Source organism: Mauremys reevesii, linkage group 4 (assembly GCF_016161935.1).
Source record: "Mauremys reevesii isolate NIE-2019 linkage group 4, ASM1616193v1, whole genome shotgun sequence".
Taxonomy (NCBI): Eukaryota; Metazoa; Chordata; order Testudines; family Geoemydidae; genus Mauremys; species Mauremys reevesii.
The window spans coordinates 134,736,013-134,755,323 of NC_052626.1; the positions used below are offsets into that span (position 1 = coordinate 134,736,013).

The 19,311-nt window shown below is 46.2% G+C and overlaps 1 protein-coding gene across 1 annotated transcript in view; it reads left to right on the forward strand.

Moving 5' to 3' along the window:
* The window catches only part of LOC120404017 (complement receptor type 1-like), a 98,667-nt gene extending 79,594 nt beyond the window's left edge, over window positions 1-19,073 (forward strand). Inside the window, exons 43-55 of the mRNA XM_039536030.1 lie at window positions 511-714; window positions 1,864-2,028; window positions 5,730-5,918; window positions 7,188-7,370; window positions 9,603-9,791; window positions 11,498-11,680; window positions 12,860-13,039; window positions 13,509-13,691; window positions 14,650-14,869; window positions 14,985-15,088; window positions 15,640-15,762; window positions 17,410-17,609; window positions 18,353-19,073. Coding sequence (XP_039391964.1) covers window positions 511-714; window positions 1,864-2,028; window positions 5,730-5,918; window positions 7,188-7,370; window positions 9,603-9,791; window positions 11,498-11,680; window positions 12,860-13,039; window positions 13,509-13,691; window positions 14,650-14,869; window positions 14,985-15,088; window positions 15,640-15,762; window positions 17,410-17,609; window positions 18,353-18,508 — 2,279 coding nt within the window. The 3' untranslated portion in view covers window positions 18,509-19,073. The remainder of the gene's footprint in view (window positions 1-510; window positions 715-1,863; window positions 2,029-5,729; window positions 5,919-7,187; window positions 7,371-9,602; window positions 9,792-11,497; window positions 11,681-12,859; window positions 13,040-13,508; window positions 13,692-14,649; window positions 14,870-14,984; window positions 15,089-15,639; window positions 15,763-17,409; window positions 17,610-18,352) is intronic.
* The last annotated feature ends 238 nt before the right edge of the window (window positions 19,074-19,311 follow it).

The window sequence follows — 19,311 nt, forward strand, 5'->3', positions numbered from 1 at the left end:
TCCAGTATTGGGAAGGTAAAACGGTAGCTTAAAGTTTGCATATACCCCTGGGCTATGAATTCCATGTTGTGCCTCTTAAAATCTGCCACCTTTACATTTATATGCTTATAGACAGATCTGTTGCTTCCATCCACCATCTCCATCTTCACCTAAAGTAGATAGCGATCAGGATAGATCACAGCATATCACCTGCCTTCTTGTACACAGTATGGTCATAACACAGCAGGTGCTAATCACGTAGTCTATCTGTGATGAAGGCCAGAAATAGTCTGCCAGCTGCAATCACAACAGCTGCCATAAGAACAGTGAAAATGAAGGCCCTTGACCCACATGCTGTTTCTGCCCAGGAGAGAGAACTTTCTCTAAAACCAAGCCTCTTTAGCAATGTCAAGGAAATGCCAATTTTCTATAGCTTGCAAAGCTTTCAGTTCCACCTGGTAAAATGAATCTGCCGCCACACAATTGTCTTTGCTGTGATTTAACGCTGTTGCTGTTGTTGGTGTTTCTCAGAAGTTCGTTGTCCAGCTCCAGATGTTAACAACGGGACACCGAGGCCGATGCGTAGACCTGGAGAGGAGACCTATGCATTTGAGGACAGAGTTACAATTGAATGTGATTTGGGGTATGGTATCAAAGGCAATATCAACGGAAATGCTCAGATTCACTGCAAACATGATGGCACATGGGATCCTGCCATACCAGTTTGCGAACCAGGTCAGTATAGATGGTGGAGAACTGTGATTCTTCCAACTCTGGCCTGGTGGCTCCTGTCCCTGATGGGCAATCGTCAGCCCAGCTGTGACTGCTAGGCCAGCCTGAGTAGGCCCCAGTCCCTTACGGGCTGGGACCCTGAGATTCAGTGCATCTCATAGCAGCCTTTGTTACTGGGGGTTGTATGGAGCTCCTAGTACAGATTAAAGATGCTATTCCGCCTATGCTCCTCTTAATGGAGGATAGTGGTGCAAATGCAAACTGCAGCTCTGTGTCTGTTGAGGGGCGGAGGGGATCAGATCTCAATGCTCAGTACCTGAAAAAAGTTTTAGGCCTCCAATTATTTTCCAAAGGCCTTGTGAGGATTTTAGTCACTCAAAGGCATTTCCCGAGCTGTGGGTGTATGTACATGAGGAGCTCTGGGCTAGTTTACCATCATGCTATAAAATGTGTATTAATTCCATGGGTGACCTCCAACAACTAAAACCAACCACCAAGAACAATTATATTAACCCTCAGACCTAGGGCTATCCTCTTGTGTCACCCTAACTAACCTCCCCCTTCGCTAGTTTGGAAGCAATGTGCAGCTGGGGATAAGGATGGCTCTGTGTATCTAAAGGAAGGTTCAGTTGTGGGGGTGGGGCTGAGGTGTTTGTTGGGGAACTCAGAGGCTTTGGTAGCTTGGAGGAAGATTGGGAAGCTGGGAGAATTTTGAGCAGCTGGAGGAGGTTCAGATCTGGATTTGGAGGAGTAGAAGTGTAACAGGGCCAATTTATGGAGTCAAGGCCTGACGTTCTAGTCAATGGAAGCTGCAGGCATTCATCATCTCTCTGGATCATCATCATCATCATCATCCCTGTTTCAGTGCTGTTCACGGAGCATGTGAATGACTGTCACAGCAGCCGAATGGCCACATAAACTCTTAACCATCTTTTCATCATTTTTGTGTGTGCTGTCCTGATGCCATGCACAACAAGAGATGAACAGCGAGATAGCAGGTTGTTGGACATACCTGGGGTGTTCTTTCAGGTATTATGGAAAGGCTGTTTTTTGCTGTAATGGCATCAGGAAATGCTGGGAATCTGTCACCTCCTTTTCTTTTTAGAGATTTTTATCTACTGTATAAATGGATTTTTCTCTCTTCAATTCTAGTTTGTGCCCAACCCCCGAACATCTCCCGTGGCCAGTACAATGACTGGGGCAAGAGAGTTTTTGTTGTTGGCTCATCGGTAACTTACAAATGTGACAGAGGCTTCTCACTTGTTGGAAAAGCCTCCATTCAGTGTGTCGCTGGTGATGAGGTCACTCCAACCTGGAGTGAGCCGACCCTCAGTGTGAAGGTAACTCATTCTGCATTACACTAAAGGACTCGTACTGGGAAAGAGTAGAAAAGACTTTTGAATGATTTGGTGCAATGTGTCCCCATAACCCATCCACCCTCTGTCATTCCATTGCTGACCCCTCTTTTCCAGTGCCTTAAATGTTCCCAGCAACCTACTCCCTGAGACGCATGCTGCCGGTTTCCTCTCTCACACAGCACCCCTTATATGTGATCTGGTGTTTGACCCACATCCAAGCTAATGCTAGTCCTCCTTTCACACTGATTTCTCCACCACCTGTGCCTGACCCCTGTTCTAGCTACTGGTTCCCAGTACAATTGTCCTGACACAGCATCTTCTTAAATCTATAATCCTCCCTGTCTGCAGTAGACATTTGCAGGAACAGTCTGAATCCAAAAAGTTGAAATGACCCCGGTGGCTTGACTTAGCAGCACGAAGCTGCAGGGAGGAGTGGGCAGCATGGAAGGTGTTCGTGTATTGAATGCTGCATTGTCCCATCTCCAGTATTCCCATAATCCCCCCAGGAGACCTGCCAATAATCAAATTTCATCACAAATCCAGTGCAATAAGAAATGATCTGTTGCGACTGCCTGTGGAGATAAGAACTTTCCTTAAACACAAAGGTCAAGAGCAAGATTAAGAAAATGTGATGTTCTTTTTTGGCCATGTGTTTTCACAATGTTCAGATTGCTTGGAAGATAGATCCATCAGTCCTCTACGTGTCTTGGCTTTCATTGTTCCCTGTCTTAGACTGAGCACCAACCTCTTTGCTGTTTTCCCTCAGTGGTTGAAAATGGAAGGATGACAACAAAAATATTTGTATTTACATATCATATCACTCTTGAGTATTTTTGTAACAAAAGCTACCTAGTCAATGGCAGCAAAGAAAGCCAGTGTCTAGGTGACAGTAGATGAAATTTTCCTGTATCAGCTTGTGAGTGGGATGTATATAATGATGGGCTATGCTCTGACCACTTCTCTGACACACACGCTCAGATCCTGAATAATTATAATGTATGGAGATGTGATGCGGTGCCAGTACATGCCTGGGCAATGGAGACCTCTGAGTTCTAATCCTGGTTCTGCCATTGTCTTCCTCTCAGGCTTTAAGCAAGTCTCTTTGCTTCTCTGCCTCAGTTTCTCTGTTTGTTAAATAGTTTCCTTCCTTATTTGCCTTGCAGAGGTGTGGGGAGGATTAATCAGCACTTTAAAAAGACGTGCACTAAGTAATAAAAGGATCTGGAAAGCCTTGTTTGGTGTTTTGCAGAGACTCAGTGTCCAGTCCCACGTATTCAACATGGAAGCCTGAAATCTCCACTTCCACATAACTATACGTACAGAACCAGTGTAACGTTTCAGTGTGATCCTGGTTACATCCTCAGGGGCGCTGATAGGATTCAGTGCCAAGCTGATGGCAAGTGGTATCCGCAGCTACCCGTTTGTGACCTAGGTAAGTGTGTAACAGAGTAGGGTGATGCTTTGTGGGGTGTCTATATTGAGGCAACTTTCTATAGTCTATAAAACTCATTATGTTGCATGTCGTATCATTGAGTGAATGTGATATGAATGGTGTGTAATAGATTGCCTGTCTTTTTCCCCCGGCTTCCTTTCTTCCATTTTATATCTATCTAGGCTGCAACCTTTTTATTTTGAAGTTCCTTTCCCACTTTCTTTTGTGAATCAAATGAGCACCAGAGCGTTCAGACCTCAGGGGAAAGCATTTTGTCAGAAAAGACAGGGGCTAATTGCCTGGGTTTAATACTGAAAGACCATGTGCAGCTTGCTGCGGAGAGCAGAGTCTGAGGCGAGTCAACACCAGATAAAAACAGCTCTGAGTTTGGGAGATAATTCAAGTGCTGGGGCAGTTAATCTTCATCTGCGGCACTAAACTGGGAAGACTGCAGAATGGAAAAGCTGGATTTTGACTTCTGGGTTTTTGTTCATGGAATGTTTTGGTGCCTGTCCTTTCCCAGCTCAGGGGAGGACAAAGAAAACACCTTTCACGCAAGAGAGCAAGAAAGTGCCTGTGACTTTCATTTTACAAAACCTAGACATGCCACCTGAGGTATCCCTGTGATAGCACAGAAGATGGAGATTCCTTATTTTCATGTGTCTAGCTCTAGAAGGGTATGATGATAATTCACTCACCGATGTTTATAAAGCTCCTCAGAGTTTTAGGCATCCAATTATTTTCAAAGGGCCTTCTGAGGATTTTAGTCACTTTGACATACACCCTGTACATACACCCACACAAGCTGTGGGTGTATGTACATGAGCATCCCTGGGACTAGTTTACCATCATGCTATGAAAATGTGTTTTAATTCCATGGGTTACCTCCAATGACTAAAACCATCCACTAAGAAAACTATATTGCCCTGTAGACATGCAGACTCACCCCTTGGCGCCTCCTGCTGATGACATCTGGGAATTAGCTCAGTTCCAGCTCCGGAGCGCCCTCTGCAGGCCAATGATCTGCCTGTCCTCTGGCCCCCGTGGCCCTCCCTGGACCCGGTGCCCTTTTACATGGGGTGGTGCCCCCTGGCAGTAACCCCTTTCTCTCAGGGTCTCCTCCTGGGAAACCCCACCTTGCCTCAGTATATGGCTACTGCCAGTCATTGTCTAGCCCTGGGGCAGACTGCAATATCAGCCTACTCATCACTGGCAAGGAGGATTTGGACCTGTTGCCTTGGCCTACCCCTGGGCTGCTCCCTGCAACCCCAGTACCTTTTAGCTCAATGCTAGGCTGGAGCCTGGTTTTTTCCAGGCTGGAGCTCTCAAGCTCCTCTGCCTTTTCCCAGCCCTGCTTCACTCAGGTACTTTGTGTCTAACTCCCTGCAGCCAGGCCCTTCTCCCTCTACAGGCTTTTTTCTCCTGGCTTCCTTGACCTTCTTATAAGGCCCTGTTGCTCAGTTTGGGGCATAGCCCCATCTGCAGCCACTTCCCCCAATCAACCAGTATTTTACCTTGCCCATCCTAGCCCTCTTCTGGGCTGTTTTAAGCCCTTCAGGACAAGAGCAGGGGACCACCCTGCTACATACCCCTCAGACCTAGGGCTATCCCCTTGTGTCACCCTAACTAACCTCCCCCTTTGCTAGTTTGGAAGCGATGGGCAGCTGGGGATAAGGATGGCTCTGTATCCACAGCGAAGGCTCAGCTGTGGGGGTGGGGCTGAGGTGTTTGTTGGGGGACTCGGAGGCTTTGGTAGCTTGGAGGAAGATTGGGAAGCTGGGAGAATTTTGAGCAGCTGGAGGAGGTTCAGATCTGGATTTGGAGGAGTAGAAGTGTAACAGGGCCAATTTATGGAGTCAAGGCCTGACGTTCTAGTCAATGGAAGCTGCAGGCATTCATCATCTCTCTGGATCATCATCATCATCATCATCCCTGTTTCAGTGCTGTTCACGGAGCATGTGAATGACTGTCACAGCAGCCGAATGGCCACATAAACTCTTAACCATCTTTTCATCATTTTTGTGTGTGCTGTCCTGATGCCATGCACAACAAGAGATGAACAGCGAGATAGCAGGTTGTTGGACATACCTGGGGTGTTCTTTCAGGTATTATGGAAAGGCTGTTTTTTGCTGTAATGGCATCAGGAAATGCTGGGAATCTGTCACCTCCTTTTCTTTTTAGAGATTTTTATCTACTGTATAAATGGATTTTTCTCTCTTCAATTCTAGTTTGTGCCCAACCCCCGAACATCTCCCGTGGCCAGTACAATGACTGGGGCAAGAGAGTTTTTGTTGTTGGCTCATCGGTAACTTACAAATGTGACAGAGGCTTCTCACTTGTTGGAAAAGCCTCCATTCAGTGTGTCGCTGGTGATGAGGTCACTCCAACCTGGAGTGAGCCGACCCCTCAGTGTGAAGGTAACTCATTCTGCATTACACTAAAAGGACTCGTACTGGGAAAGAGTAGAAAAGACTTTTGAATGATTTGGTGCAATGTGTCCCCATAACCCATCCACCCTCTGTCATTCCATTGCTGACCCCTCTTTTCCAGTGCCTTAAATGTTCCCAGCAACCTACTCCCTGAGACGCATGCTGCCGGTTTCCTCTCTCACACAGCACCCCTTATATGTGATCTGGTGTTTGACCCACATCCAAGCTAATGCTAGTCCTCCTTTCACACTGATTTCTCCACCACCTGTGCCTGACCCCTGTTCTAGCTACTGGTTCCCAGTACAATTGTCCTGACACAGCATCTTCTTAAATCTATAATCCTCCCTGTCTGCAGTAGACATTTGCAGGAACAGTCTGAATCCAAAAAAGTTGAAATGACCCCGGTGGCTTGACTTAGCAGCACGAAGCTGCAGGGAGGAGTGGGCAGCATGGAAGGTGTTCGTGTATTGAATGCTGCATTGTCCCATCTCCAGTATTCCCATAATCCCCCCAGGAGACCTGCCAATAATCAAATTTCATCACAAATCCAGTGCAATAAGAAATGATCTGTTGCGACTGCCTGTGGAGATAAGAACTTTCCTTAAACACAAAGGTCAAGAGCAAGATTAAGAAAATGTGATGTTCTTTTTTGGCCATGTGTTTTCACAATGTTCAGATTGCTTGGAAGATAGATCCATCAGTCCTCTACGTGTCTTGGCTTTCATTGTTCCCTGTCTTAGACTGAGCACCAACCTCTTTGCTGTTTTCCCTCAGTGGTTGAAAATGGAAGGATGACAACAAAAATATTTGTATTTACATATCATATCACTCTTGAGTATTTTTGTAACAAAAGCTACCTAGTCAATGGCAGCAAAGAAAGCCAGTGTCTAGGTGACAGTAGATGAAATTTTCCTGTATCAGCTTGTGAGTGGGATGTATATAATGATGGGCTATGCTCTGACCACTTCTCTGACACACACGCTCAGATCCTGAATAATTATAATGTATGGAGATGTGATGCGGTGCCAGTACATGCCTGGGCAATGGAGACCTCTGAGTTCTAATCCTGGTTCTGCCATTGTCTTCCTCTCAGGCTTTAAGCAAGTCTCTTTGCTTCTCTGCCTCAGTTTCTCTGTTTGTTAAATAGTTTCCTTCCTTATTTGCCTTGCAGAGGTGTGGGGAGGATTAATCAGCACTTTAAAAAGACGTGCACTAAGTAATAAAAGGATCTGGAAAGCCTTGTTTGGTGTTTTGCAGAGACTCAGTGTCCAGTCCCACGTATTCAACATGGAAGCCTGAAATCTCCACTTCCACATAACTATACGTACAGAACCAGTGTAACGTTTCAGTGTGATCCTGGTTACATCCTCAGGGGCGCTGATAGGATTCAGTGCCAAGCTGATGGCAAGTGGTATCCGCAGCTACCCGTTTGTGACCTAGGTAAGTGTGTAACAGAGTAGGGTGATGCTTTGTGGGGTGTCTATATTGAGGCAACTTTCTATAGTCTATAAAACTCATTATGTTGCATGTCGTATCATTGAGTGAATGTGATATGAATGGTGTGTAATAGATTGCCTGTCTTTTTCCCCCGGCTTCCTTTCTTCCATTTTATATCTATCTAGGCTGCAACCTTTTTATTTTGAAGTTCCTTTCCCACTTTCTTTTGTGAATCAAATGAGCACCAGAGCGTTCAGACCTCAGGGGAAAGCATTTTGTCAGAAAAGACAGGGGCTAATTGCCTGGGTTTAATACTGAAAGACCATGTGCAGCTTGCTGCGGAGAGCAGAGTCTGAGGCGAGTCAACACCAGATAAAAACAGCTCTGAGTTTGGGAGATAATTCAAGTGCTGGGGCAGTTAATCTTCATCTGCGGCACTAAACTGGGAAGACTGCAGAATGGAAAAGCTGGATTTTGACTTCTGGGTTTTTGTTCATGGAATGTTTTGGTGCCTGTCCTTTCCCAGCTCAGGGGAGGACAAAGAAAACACCTTTCACGCAAGAGAGCAAGAAAGTGCCTGTGACTTTCATTTTACAAAACCTAGACATGCCACCTGAGGTATCCCTGTGATAGCACAGAAGATGGAGATTCCTTATTTTCATGTGTCTAGCTCTAGAAGGGTATGATGATAATTCACTCACCGATGTTTATAAAGCTCCTCAGAGTTTTAGGCATCCAATTATTTTCAAAGGGCCTTCTGAGGATTTTAGTCACTTTGACATACACCCTGTACATACACCCACACAAGCTGTGGGTGTATGTACATGAGCATCCCTGGGACTAGTTTACCATCATGCTATGAAAATGTGTTTTAATTCCATGGGTTACCTCCAATGACTAAAACCATCCACTAAGAAAAACTATATTGCCCTGTAGACATGCAGACTCACCCCTTCGGCGCCTCCTGCTGATGACATCTGGGAATTAGCTCAGTTCCAGCTCCGGAGCGCCCTCTGCAGGCCAATGATCTGCCTGTCCTCTGGCCCCCGTGGCCCTCCCTGGACCCGGTGCCCTTTTACATGGGGTGGTGCCCCCTGGCAGTAACCCCTTTCTCTCAGGGTCTCCCCTCCCTGGGAAACCCCCACCTTGCCTCAGTATATGGCTACTGCCAGTCATTGTCTAGCCCTGGGGCAGACTGCAATATCAGCCTACTCATCACTGGCAAGGAGGATTTGGACCTGTTGCCTTGGCCTACCCCTGGGCTGCTCCCTGCAACCCCCAGTACCTTTTAGCTCAATGCTAGGCTGGAGCCTGGTTTTTTCCAGGCTGGAGCTCTCAAGCTCCTCTGCCTTTTCCCAGCCCTGCTTCACTCAGGTACTTTGTGTCTAACTCCCTGCAGCCAGGCCCTTCTCCCTCTACAGGCTTTTTTCTCCTGGCTTCCTTGACCTTCTTATAAGGCCCTGTTGCTCAGTTTGGGGCATAGCCCCATCTGCAGCCACTTCCCCCAATCAACCAGTATTTTACCTTGCCCATCCTAGCCCTCTTCTGGGCTGTTTTAAGCCCTTCAGGACAAGAGCAGGGGACCACCCTGCTACATACCCCTCAGACCTAGGGCTATCCCCTTGTGTCACCCTAACTAACCTCCCCCTTTGCTAGTTTGGAAGCGATGGGCAGCTGGGGATAAGGATGGCTCTGTATCCACAGCGAAGGCTCAGCTGTGGGGGTGGGGCTGAGGTGTTTGTTGGGGGACTCGGAGGCTTTGGTAGCTTGGAGGAAGATTGGGAAGCTGGGAGAACTTTGAGCAGCTGCAGGAGGTTCAGATCTGGATTTGGAGGGGTGGAAGTGTAACAGGGCCAATTTATGGAGTCAAGGCCTGACGTTCTAGTCAATGGAAGCTGCAGGTGTTCAGCATCTCTCTGGATCATCATCATCATCCCTGTTTCAATGCCCTTCACGGAGCATGTGATTGACTGTCACAGCAGCCGAATGGCCACATAAACTCTTAACCATCTTTTCATCATTTTTGTGTGTGCTGTCCTGATGCCATGCACAGCAAGAGATGAACAGCGAGATAGCAGGTTGTTGGACATACCTGGGGTGTTCTTTCAGGCACTATGGAAAGACTGTTTTTTCCTGTAATGGCATCAGGAAATGCTGGGAATCTGTCACCTCCTTTTCTTTTTAGAGATTTTTATCTACTGTATAAATAATGTATTTTTCTCTCTTCAATTCTAGTTTGTGCCCAACCCCCGAACATCTCTCACGGCCAGTACAATGACTGGGGCAAGAGAGTTTTTGTTGTTGGCTCATCGGTAACTTACAAATGTGACAGAGGCTTCTCACTTGTTGGAAAAGCCTCCATTCAGTGTGTCGCTGGTGATGAGGTCACTCCAACCTGGAGCGAGCCGACCCCTCAGTGCGAAGGTAACTCATTCTGCATTACACTAAAATGACTCATATTGGAAAAGGGTAGAAAAGATTTTTGAATGATTTGGTGCAATGTGTCCCATAACCCATCCACCCTCTGCCATCCCATTGCTGACCACTCCTTTCCAGTGCCTTAAATGTTCCCAACCTACTCCCTGAGATGCACACTGTAGGTTTCCTCTTCACCCAGCACCCATATACACCTCTATCCCGATATAACGCGACCCGATATAACACAAATATGGATATAATGTGGTAAAGCAGTGCTCGTGGGCGGGGGGCTGCGTGCGCCAGCGGATCAAAGCAAGTTTGATATAATGCGGTTTCATCTATAAAGCGGTAAGATTTTCTGGGTCCCAAGACAGCGTTATATCGGGGTAGAGGTGTATGTGATCTGGTGTTTGACCCACATCTAAGCTAATGCTTGTCCTCCTTTCCAGGGCCAGCTCCAGGCACCAGCTTATCAAGCAGGTGCTTGGGGCAGCAACTCCAGAGCGGGGCGGCACTTTCAGGTATTTGGCTGCAATTCGGCGGAGGGTCCCTCACTCCCGCTCGGAGTGAAGGACCTCCCGCTGAATTGCCGCAGATCGGATCGCGGGTTTTTTTTAAATTTTATTTTTTGGCTGCTTGGGGTGGCAAAACCCCTGGAGCCGGCCCTGCTCCTCTCACACTGATTTCTCCACCACCTCTGCCTGCCCCTTATTCTGGCTACTGGTTCCCAGTACAGCTGTCCTGACAGCATCCCCTTAAACCTATAATCCTCCCTGTCTGCAATAGCAGTACATTTGCAGGAATAGTCTGAATCCAAAATGTTGAACTGACTCTGGTGGCTTGACTTAGCAGCAGGAAGCTGCAGGGAGGAGCGGGCAGCATGGAAGGTGTTCATGTATTGAATGCTGCATTGTCCCATCTCCAGTATTCCCATAATCCCCCCAGGAGACCTGCCAGTAGTCAAATTTCATCACAAATCCAGTGCAATAAGAAATGATCTGTTGCGACTGCCTGTGGAAATAAGAACTTTCCTTAAACACAAAGGTCAAGAGCAAGATTAAGAAAATATGACGTTCTCTTGTGGCCATGCGTTTTCACAAAGTTCAGATTGCTTGGAAGATAGATCCAACTAGATAGATCCTCTATGTGTCTTGGCTTTCATTGTTCCCTGTCTTAGACTGAGCACCAACCTCTTTGCTGTTTTCCCTCAGTGGTTGAAAATGGAAGGATGACTACAAAGATATTTCATATAGTGTCATTCTTGTAACAAAAGCTACCTAGTCAGCGGCAGCAAAGAAAGCCAGTGCATAGATGACAGTAGATGAAATTTTCCTGTATAATTTTGGGAGTGGGATGTATATAACATGGGAAGTATATTTGGGAGTAGGATGTATATAATGATGGGCTATGCTCTGACCACTTCTCTGACACACACGCTCAGATCCTGAATAATTATAATGTATGGAGAGGTGATGCGGTGCCAGCACATGGCTGGGCAACGGAGACCTCAGAGTTCTAATCCTGGTTCTGCCATTGTCTTCCTCTCAGGCTTTGGACAAGTCTCTTTGCTTCTCTGCCTCAGTTTCTCTGTTTGTAAAATAGTTTCCTTCCTTATTTGCCTTGCAGAGGTGTGGGGAGGATTAATCAGCACTTTAAAAAGACGTGCACTAAGTAATAAAAGGATCTGGAAAGCCTTGTTTGGTGTTTTGCAGAGACTCAGTGTCCAGTCCCACGTATTCAACATGGAAGCCTGAAATCTCCACTTCCACATAACTATACATACAGAACCAGTGTAACGTTTCAGTGTGATCCTGGTTACATCCTCAGGGGCGCTGATAGGATTCAATGCCAAGCTGATGGCAAGTGGTATCCGCAGCTACCCGTTTGTGACCTAGGTAAGTGTGTGACAGAGTAGGGTGATGCTTTGTGGGGTGTCTATATTGGAGCAACTTTCTATAGTCTATAAAACTCATTCTGTTGCATGTCGTAACATTGAGTGAATGTGATATGATTGGTGTGTAATAGATTGCCTGTCTTTTCCGCCAAGGCTTCCTTTCTTCCATTTTATGTCTATCTAGGCTGCAGCCTTTTTCTGTTGAAGTTCCTTTCTCACTTTCTTTTGGGAATCAAATGAGCACCAGAGAGTTCAGACCTCAGGGGAAAAGCAATGGGTGAGAAAAGACAGGGGCTAATTGCCCGAAAGACCATGTGCAGCTTGCTGCGGAGAGCAGAGTCTGAGGCCAGTCAACACCAGATACAAACAGCTCTGAATTTGGGAGGTAATTCAAATGCTGGTGCAGTTAATCTTCATCTGCGGCACTAAACTGAGAAGACTGCAGAGTGGAAAAGCTGGATTTTGACTTAGGGGTGTTTGTTCATGGAATGTTTTGGTGCCTGTCCTTTCCCAGCTCAGGGGAGAGCAAAGAAAACACCTTTCACGGATGAGAGCAAGAAAGTGCCTGTTACTTCCATTTTATAAAAGCTGAACACACCACCTGTGGTGTCCCTGTGACAGCATAGAAGATGGAGATTCCTTATTTTCATGTGTCTACCTCTAGAAGGGTATGATGAGAATTCTCTCACTGATGTTTATAAAGCTACTCAGAAAAGCTGCTATACAAATGGAAATTTGCTATAAGATCCTAACTCTTTATTCCATCTTTTCATAAGGGAAAACTTACTGTTTTCAAGCAAGGTGATGTATTTAACAATGTAACAATTCTCCTTTTAATTCTATGCAGGGGCTAGCATCACACCACTTCACTACAGATTACTGCTATTCATGCTTCGCATTGCTTACTATTACTATCCCCTGTGAACCAGGTAGTCATTGCAGTTTGTGTCCCTTCCCCTCATAACTTTGCATTGTCATGTACCCCAGCCCACGATTCAGCCCTACTTGTTTTTGCGGTTACTGAACCAAGTTCTGCGCTCAGTGCAGTGGTGAGCAGAATGTAGGCCAATAATTTCATAACAGCTGGGTCTCACATGCCACATTCTTAGGATGCTTCACTCTCCATAGGTTTCAGGGTTCAATGACTTTTACAGGTCCCTGTCTTGTTTTGGATTGTTAGGGAGATGTTCCTACCCGCCAGTGCTTGCGTGCGCTGACAGAAGCGATCACAGAGAGTTTCTAGTTGGTACTGTAGTGACCTACTCCTGCAAACCAGGTTACTCCAGGGATGCGTGTGTATCTCCTCATGTGACTTGTCTTACAAATTTTACCTGGTCTAAAATCTCAGAACTATGTCAGAGTAAGTAATTTTCAGCTGAATTTTCTTTGCTTTAGTTGATATACAAATGTAAGAGCAATTTAATAGCTTATGGGGGTGGGCACTTTGGGGCCTGGCTGGCCCCCAGGTGCTGAGCACCTGCAGATCTGACTGCAGCTGGAGTTGTGGGTGCTCAGCACCTCTGAAAATCTGGTCCAGGACACATTGAGCATTTGGCTGTGTGAATGTGTCTGTACCGTAGACATGGTGATACCAGTGTGATGTGATGAACTGCATTTACTGTACAACTTTTCACCTGCTCAGCTGTCCTCTGCCCGCTAGCCCTAATCAGATAGGAGAACTTTGAACACCCTAATTTTATAAGCAGCCCCAAACATCACACTCACACATGTATATTACATACATAACTTTAAATACTGTGGCAAATGTGACTTTTTTCTTCTATCTTATTCTGAACAAAAACATCTAAAACTCTGTTGGTGTTGCTCAGAGACTCATTGTCCAAAGCCAGTGGTTGAAAATGGAAAACAGATCTCTCCAGTGGAAACTGAATATACGTATGCCAACCGTGTTGTGTTTCAATGTGATCCTGACTACATCCTCAGAGGCAGTGAGGGGATTGTGTGCTGGAGCGATGGGATGTGGCACCCTCCAGTACCATTTTGTGATAAAAGTGAGTATAAACGGGAAGAGAACCTACCATTCAGAAGAAATATGCTGCCACTGATTGTAGTAACAATAGCGGGAAGGCTGCCTCCCTACCTCTCAACTTCAAGAGGGATTGTTAGAAGGATCCTCAGAGGTTATTAATAAATAGCCAATAAATGACCTCGTCCAATTCTGGGGGAGGGGATCAACATCTAAGTATTCCCTACAGTCTAAACTCCAGGCCTGCTTCTGGCTGAAGGTTAAATGTGCCAGCCGAAGAGACCCTCACCCCTTTGCTTAGATTATTGAAGAGTCTTAGATCTCACTTTCCGTAAGTTTTTTCATAATATCATTGCTTAATTTGTGCCAGGGCTGAGCCGCCCGGCCCCTCTGGGCCTGGCAGTTCAGAGCCCCGGCCCCTCTGGGCTTGGCAATTCAGAGCCCCGGCCCCTCTGGGCTTGCTGCATCAGTTATGAAAGTTTAAAAAAAAATTGTTTGAGCCCCGGCACCTCTTTCATTACAAATTAAGCACTGCCTAATGTTCAGCCTAAATTTTCCTTTTCTTAATTTCCTCCTGTTAGTCCTGGCTCAGCCCCCTTGTAACATCCTCTACAATCACTCCCCTTCTTCATTCAGTGTGGCTGGGCGGCAGGAGTGGGATAGTTCTTACACTGAGGGAGATGTTGTGGGCAGTGGGACTGAGACACTTGTTGGGGGACGCGGGGAGGGCTGGTAGGTTGCAGGAGGGTTGGGATGGTTGCCTAGGAGATTGTGGAAGGATTAAGCACTATGGGGGGGGGGGTGGTCTGACCAATATACTGATCTTTCAAGCAGCTGAGCATCAACAGCCCCCATTAAAGAGAATTTACCTGTCGTCTAAATACCAAGTGCTAGATTCCCCTGTAACTTCGTGGGCTGCCCTAGTTGTTGCCTCAGTCAGTGAGAGGAGCATCGGGCCTTACACTGTTTCTATCCATGTGTAGCCTGTGGCCGACCTCCAACTCTCACGAACGGGCTGCACAATGGTGGGATGAAGGAATATTTCCCCTATGAATCACAAGTGACCTATAGCTGCGGAGACGGTTTATCACTGATTGGAGAGTCCTCCATTTATTGCACATCTGATGGGGTAAATATGATGTGGAGCGGGCCTGCCCCGCAGTGCAAAGGTAAGTCATTCTCCATGACTCTAAATTACAAAGGGTAGAGGGCACTTTCAGGAGACCCAGGTATAACATCCCAACCCTTTTTGTAAGTGGGGCTGAAAATGAGCAGAGCTGTCTGCCGCTCCTAATCCCTCCCACAATCATCTTGGAAGTCCAGGATTACCGCTGACGTGGGTGGTGAAAAGCCGGGAGGGGGTGTGGCTATGGCACTCAGGCTGCACTGACCCAAGGTATCCTCACCAGTATGGCTCCCTGGGTGGAAACTAAAGCTTTGGGTGGAGCATTATCCCTCCTGGTCTGGTGGCAAACCTCACCCTGGAGTGCAGATGGCTCCACTGCTGTGCTAGCTGCAAACTGCCAGAGCTGAATAGATCCCACAGCTGTTAAAATAACCAGGTAAATCTTCCAATTTCCATGTGAAGGAGCCCAGCAGGGACAGCTGTTCTTGCAACCCACATGGAATAGTGAGTGCAGTAGGAGCAGCAGGATTCCCCTGCATGCAGGAGATGCTTAACATGTACAGCCTGGCAGGTGCATCAGGGGATTTGCGAATGGGCTCTGAGATACTAGCCCCAGGCAGAGCTAGAGAGCAGCTAAGGAGGGTTACGGTGCCCCACCTAAACTGTTGGCCTGGAACTGCCACAGACCGCTGTTGTCAAACATATAAAAATTACTCCCTACTGATTTCGTCACTGGCCAGTGCCACCAGCCAATGGACCTTTGTCCCAGCTGATGCCTGAGTCTCACTCCCAGTGACTTTTCCCCCCACCCCACTGACCCATCTCCTGGATCTGGTTCCCAACCCAGTTGTCACATACGGTGTCACTGTTCGGTTCTCTTGCAAGGAAGGCTACCTGCTCCATGGCAGTAGAGTGAGTCAGTGTCAGGATGACAACGCCTGGAATCCTCCTGTGCCAAGTTGTCAGCCCGGTAAGTGTAAATGATGAACTGAGGTACGGCGATTGGTCTGGCACGTGTACACTGAGCTCTAGTAACAGCACCATAAGGGGAGAGGTGGTCTGAGCGTGGCACTGGAAACCAAGACCCTTGAGTTTTTACCCTCTTCCTGCCCCAGGCCAGTCTCCCTGGGTGACTTGAGCAAGGGATTTCTCCTCTCTGCCTCCATTTCCCATCTGTAAAAATGGAGATCATGGATCCAAGCTACCTTGAAGAGGTGTTATGAGGACTAATTAGGAAAGTACTTGAAAGAAAGATGCTAATTATGACTAATCACACATTGCTGAAACTCTCCTGGCTGTACCATGGAAGGGAACCCAAAGAAGCAGCAAATATTTATCAGTGGAATATATATTTAATAGGATAAGGACCAAGCAACCTCAGTGTTTAGATCTGAGAAGCTTTCTTCAGGAGTGGGCCAGCTTTAATGATGGATTTTTCCAGTTTAGAAAAGGTGCTTATCAAGGACTACAGGCTGCTTGTACCAAAATCTGAAAAAGTGATGCCTTGTACTGCTCAGCTGAGTCAATGCCAATGAACAGCAATGACTTCTGAGCCTGCAAAAAAAACCAAAAGACCCCAACAGCCTCTGACTTTGATATTGACTAGCCCTTCCTTGGCCGGAATGGCTGAGTGTGCGAACCCTCAGGTTTGACAAGTCTGGCTCCACAGAGTCACAGACCTGAAGCTCACCAAAGCAGACTCAGCCTTTCTTCCTTCGGAGGTAGACACATTCAGTTCTGTAGAGACTACTTTGCGGGGGTTGGAGGTGAGATGAAGGGGTGGTCAGGGCTGATTTCCAGATGAAACTTTAAGGACTCAGGGACTGAGTCTCATTTACACTAAGCCCCTCTCTGTTGCCAGAGGCCTCAGTACTGTGCATGAGAATCAGGTTCTCCATTCAGGTCTGCATTCTGTAGACCGTCCTCAAATAGCCCTTCATGCTTACTGCCCCCAGAGGTGGTGGTTTCACTGGGGAAGAGGTTCCTTACAGTTATCTAAGGGGTCTGTACAGAGCCCGTCACTGGGGTCTCTAATCAAAGCCTTTGGCATCCTGCAGGATGAGTGTCACTACAGAAGCCTAAGACACTGTTAAGGACCAAGTTCTGCCCTTGGCCCCACCTGTGTAAATCCAAGGCAACTCCACTGACTTGCAATTGTCCCTCACTGCAACGGGGGTGGGAGGCTAATTCTGCAGTACCCTAAAGAGGCTATTTAGAAGAAGGCCACAAGTGTGCAAGGGAGTGAACGACAGATTCACAGTTGTCCCAGTAAAACTTCCTTAAATGAACCAACAAAGCACCTGTGCTCTGCTCCCCCAAGTGTGGAGTTTCAGCTGCCGATGACTCCATGAAATGCCCATGATACACAGTACTGGGTGGGATTTCACACACGCCCTTTTCTTGTTGAACTCATTATGTTTGTTTTTTCTTGCGAGTCACGGTGGGCGTGATGTTAAAAGTAGTTTATTCCTCTGATTAAACCAAAACAGCTGCAGTGAAGTAAACCAAGGGCACGGGGCCTTAGGTAGAGCTGCCTCTTTCCATTACAGGCAATAAGCAGCACTCACAGTGCATCTCCTCTCACTGAACTGCCTTCTCGTCTGTTTTTTCCTTTCAGTTCAGTGTTCAAAGCCAGACGTGCAGAATGGAAGAATGGTCAATGCATTAGATGAGAAAATGTGGTACAATGTAAATGAAAGCATTACTTTCAAATGCTCTCCTGGGTACCATTTTTCAGACCATTGGTACCTGCCTACAACAGACAGCTTGAGCATTACTTGCTCAGCCAACGGCAACTGGACAGCATTACCCAAATGTGTAAGTATGACACTCCAGAGGGATTTGTTGAAGTAATATCAAAACAGTGTTTTGCATTTCTAAAGTCTTAGTCCTCATTGTTTTAATGAATCAATGGGACCAAGTAGGGAGATGTGCAATTGATACAATAGAAGGGGGAAATGAATTGATCTGAAAGCAAAAGAATGTCCGTCCTTCATCCCATCCTTTCTCGTTCTTTGAAGCAGGAGATTTTTTCTTTTTGTAACACCTATTCCATGCCAAAAGAAAAGAAAAGAAAAAGAAAAACAAAGTAAAATGTGGTAGGTAAAATCACACAGGATGAAAACTTGGCCATATTATAAAATAGAGCGGCTTCCAATGCAGTCTAGGGTATGAGACCTGGCATATCTTCTGCTGGGCTGGGAACAGTATAAAGCAAATTTATGACTGTTTTAATGAGTAGTTGCCAGTGTGCTCAGCACTGTGAAAATGTAAATGGAGGCCTAGTTCTGGCTCAAGGAGTTGACAATCCAAGTGCCTGATTCTGCAAGTTGTTCAGAACTTTCTCAAAGTTGCTTAGAACTATCAGCCCCTATAGAAGTCAATAAGAATTATGGGTGTGAAGATCTTTTCAGTATCAGGCCTGTGTCAGACAGACTGTATGATACAGATCTATGTAACACACTGACTGAGGGTTCAAACCCAAAAAGGAGCAAGCATACTTCAAGGTAAATCCTTCTCTTCTGCAGCATAACCCCATTCCCTCTTCCTCTGTTTCATAGCAAAAGCAAAGCAACACTGAAGAATGCGCAGGAGCACGTGAGAGTAAAGAGTTTCTCCATTGTGATGTGCCTCTGACAGAACTGAGAACCCTGCTGGAACTGAAGAAACTGTATCTGGAGATTCAGAAACTGAAGCGGGAGATTAAAAAATTGTAATGACTAGCTGAAATCTGTGATCCTCATTGTGTTAGGAAAGTGAAAGCAAGTAGAGGAGCTAGATTGAACTGTATGAACTGAAGGTTTATTTTCATACAAGCTTCAGACCCTATGCAGCTGGAAATGTACGGCAACAACCTTCAGCTTTGCCATAACTGCTGCTTACATTTAGCTTTTATGCATTATAACACATACATTCACAGTGGGTGTATGGCTCTTCTACTGTGTGATTTACATTAACCTTAAGGGCAGTGATGTTCATAACTCCCCGTGCACCACTGAAAATCTAAGGGATAGCAAAGCAATCTTCCCTGTCCTCTTAATTTAAACTCAGCTCAGCAGACTTTCTTCTCAATCTGACCAGATCTAGTTTTGACTGATACCAGTGTTATCACCTGAGGCATTTTTATATCTAATCACACTCAAGAGTAGATGGTAGAAATTTAACTGTAGAGAAACAACCTGCTAAGCCATTTTCCCATTGCCCAATAAATGGACTTGTACCTTTTGAGATTAAATAATTATTCCTGCATTCCAGGGCTACAGTAAAATGCAATTGTTATAACTGCTGATTGATTGTGTGTTTTTTTTGTTTTTTATATCTTTATCCCACTGGCTACAAGACCTAAAAATCCCCAGTCTGTTTAAAGGCTCCTTTTCTTAGTGAAAAACCGTCTCAATCTAGTGAACAGTCTCAGCAGAGACTGCAAGGACAGAGCAAGCAGTGACGACTGGCTTTTCCTCTCACATCTGGAGAAGCTCATGGTTGAAGCATACTGGGGAAGTAGCATAGGAGACAGCAG